General features: G+C 43.8%; 1 protein-coding gene across 6 annotated transcripts in view; it reads right to left on the bottom strand.

Moving 5' to 3' along the window:
• The window catches only part of LOC102008871 (chromosome unknown open reading frame, human C2orf42), a 42,656-nt gene that overhangs the window by 4,348 nt on the left and 36,139 nt on the right, over nucleotides 1-2,169 (bottom strand). For all 6 annotated transcript variants that reach the window (XM_005385627.2, XM_013514642.1, XM_005385630.2 and 3 more), the window contains one exon: nucleotides 988-1,150. In XM_005385627.2, coding sequence (XP_005385684.1) covers nucleotides 988-1,150 — 163 coding nt within the window. The remainder of the gene's footprint in view (nucleotides 1-987; nucleotides 1,151-2,169) is intronic.

The raw sequence follows: 2,169 nt of genomic DNA, 5'->3' as shown, positions 1-2,169 counted from the left end.
AAAAAAAAAAAAAAAAAATAGCATGGATGAACCTAAGTAAGATGAGCCAATTGCAAAAGGACAAATAAGATTCCACTTCTATGAGGTACTAAGGACTTACGGAGTCCAATTCATAGGCAGATGTACAACAGTGGTGCCAGGGGCTCGGGCAAGGCAGGTGTGGGAAGTTGCTGCTTAATGGATATAGGGTTTCAGCTGGGGATGAGGAAAATGTTCTGCACATCAGTGGTGGTGATGGTTATGTAATAATGTCAATGTCCTTAATGATAGGGAATTGTACACTTAAAAGCAGTTAAAATGGTCAACTTTCTGCTATAACAGCTTACAACAATAAAAAAAGATTTTAATAATGTTGAAGATAGACATGGAAAGCAGTACTGATGTTTTTTGTTTGTTTGTTTTTGAGACAGGGTCTTGCTGTGCAGTTCAGGCTGGCCTTGAGCTCATTTTGTAACACAGGCTGGTCTCAAACTGGCAATGATCCTCCTGCCTCAGCCTCCCAAGTGCTGGGATTACAGGCGTGCGCCACCATGCCTGGCCCAATACTGATATATTATTAAATGAAAAAACCAGCAGGGATAGGATCCTATGCCTTGGGAACTCTGCTGATACACAGAAAAGAGTAAAAGGGTAAATAAAATCTTAACATGGTGTCTTCTATGGGGTGGGTAGATTACAGGTGGTTTTAAATTTTGTCCTTTGCACTCCATCTTGAAATCTCATTTCTCCACAGTGAACATGTATTATTTTTGTGATTTTATTTTATTTTATATTTTGTACCAGGAATCGAACTCAGGACCTTGTGCTTGCCAGGCAGGTGCCATGCTGCTGAGCTATACCCCTGGCTCTGTAATTTTATTCTGAAAGCACAAATGTCTTTATAAAGTGAATGTGTGTTGTTGGACTGAGGTCAAGATCCAAAGCCTCAGAGAATGCAATGAGCGCACCTGGCTCTCAAAGCCAGACGGGCTGCTGAAATTCACTTACCAACTTTGAGAAAAGTTTTCAGTTCCAAGGGTCGCAGCACTGGTTGCTTTTCCATGCGGCCATAGGTCTCTGCTATGCTCTCTACTTCCACTTTAGGGCACTTGAACAGTTCATATGTCCCATCTCGGTTCTGGATAAAACTACGGGTAATTTCCAAGGGCATCTGCACACCAAGAAACGAAGGTGAAACAGAGAAAACTTTCAAAGGAGGTGAAACAGGGAAAACTTTCAAAGTCAACAAATATTTGGATGCCAATAGGTGTTTACTATCCTTGTTAAGTGTGCTTAAATTGATAAAAGCTTGCTTTTGTACTTCCAAGCAAATGCTGTCCACAAAGCTGCCTTTTCCTCCTTTCATGGCTTTCCTTAATTTGAACTCCAGCCAAACCATATGCCAACTGAACCTGTAAGATTTTCATAGCTTGTTGGGTGTGGTGACGCACACCGGTAACCCCAGCACTCGGGAGGCTGAGGCAGGAGGATCATTGTGAGTTCAAGACCAGCATGGGCTACAGAGTGAGCTCAAGGCCAGCATGAACTGCATAGCAAGACCTTGTCTCAAAAACACAGAAAAAAAAAAAAAAAGATTTTCACAGCTTATAGCTGTGCTACCAGTACAACCCTGGTCTGAAATCAGTCTGATTCCTTCCCCTACTGCTCTGCAGGCAGCACTCTTCCAAATAGTCTTGAGAGCACCTGCAGCGCCCCTCACGTCCTGTGCGTTCATACTGTCTGTGGGACTGAGCCAGACAGAGCTTCACCCAAGCAGCAGTGTCTGTGCCTCCAGGCAGCAGGATGACTATGAACAAGTTACAGAGTTCTCAGAGCCTGCTTTCCCATCTGCAAATGCAGCTGCAACACCCCTGCATCACTGGCAGACCGAAGAGGTGATGAAAGTAAATAATGTCCAGCAACAGAAGCTCTTTGATCACTAGCTTTCTCCCCCCCGCCCCCCCGGCTGCCTTTGCTCTGAGTTGCTTCAGTACTTCCTTGAATGTCACTCATTCTAGGCTAGCAGCTGCTTCCAGACACTATACATTTAAAGTTTCCCAGCAATACTGAGTATGAAAGCATATGCCTGTAATTCCAGTATTCTGGGAAGCAGAGGCAGGAGCATCTCCAGTTCAAACCCACTCAGGGCAATTTAGTAGTTTAGTGGGGTTTTTTTTGTTTGTTTATTTG

This window comes from Chinchilla lanigera, unplaced genomic scaffold, assembly GCF_000276665.1.
Source record: "Chinchilla lanigera isolate Chin_1 unplaced genomic scaffold, ChiLan1.0 scaffold00023, whole genome shotgun sequence".
In the NCBI taxonomy this organism is placed as follows: Eukaryota; Metazoa; Chordata; class Mammalia; order Rodentia; family Chinchillidae; genus Chinchilla; species Chinchilla lanigera.
The sequence above is the reverse complement of the archived record's forward strand: the minus strand, read 5'-3'. Positions and strand labels throughout refer to the sequence as shown.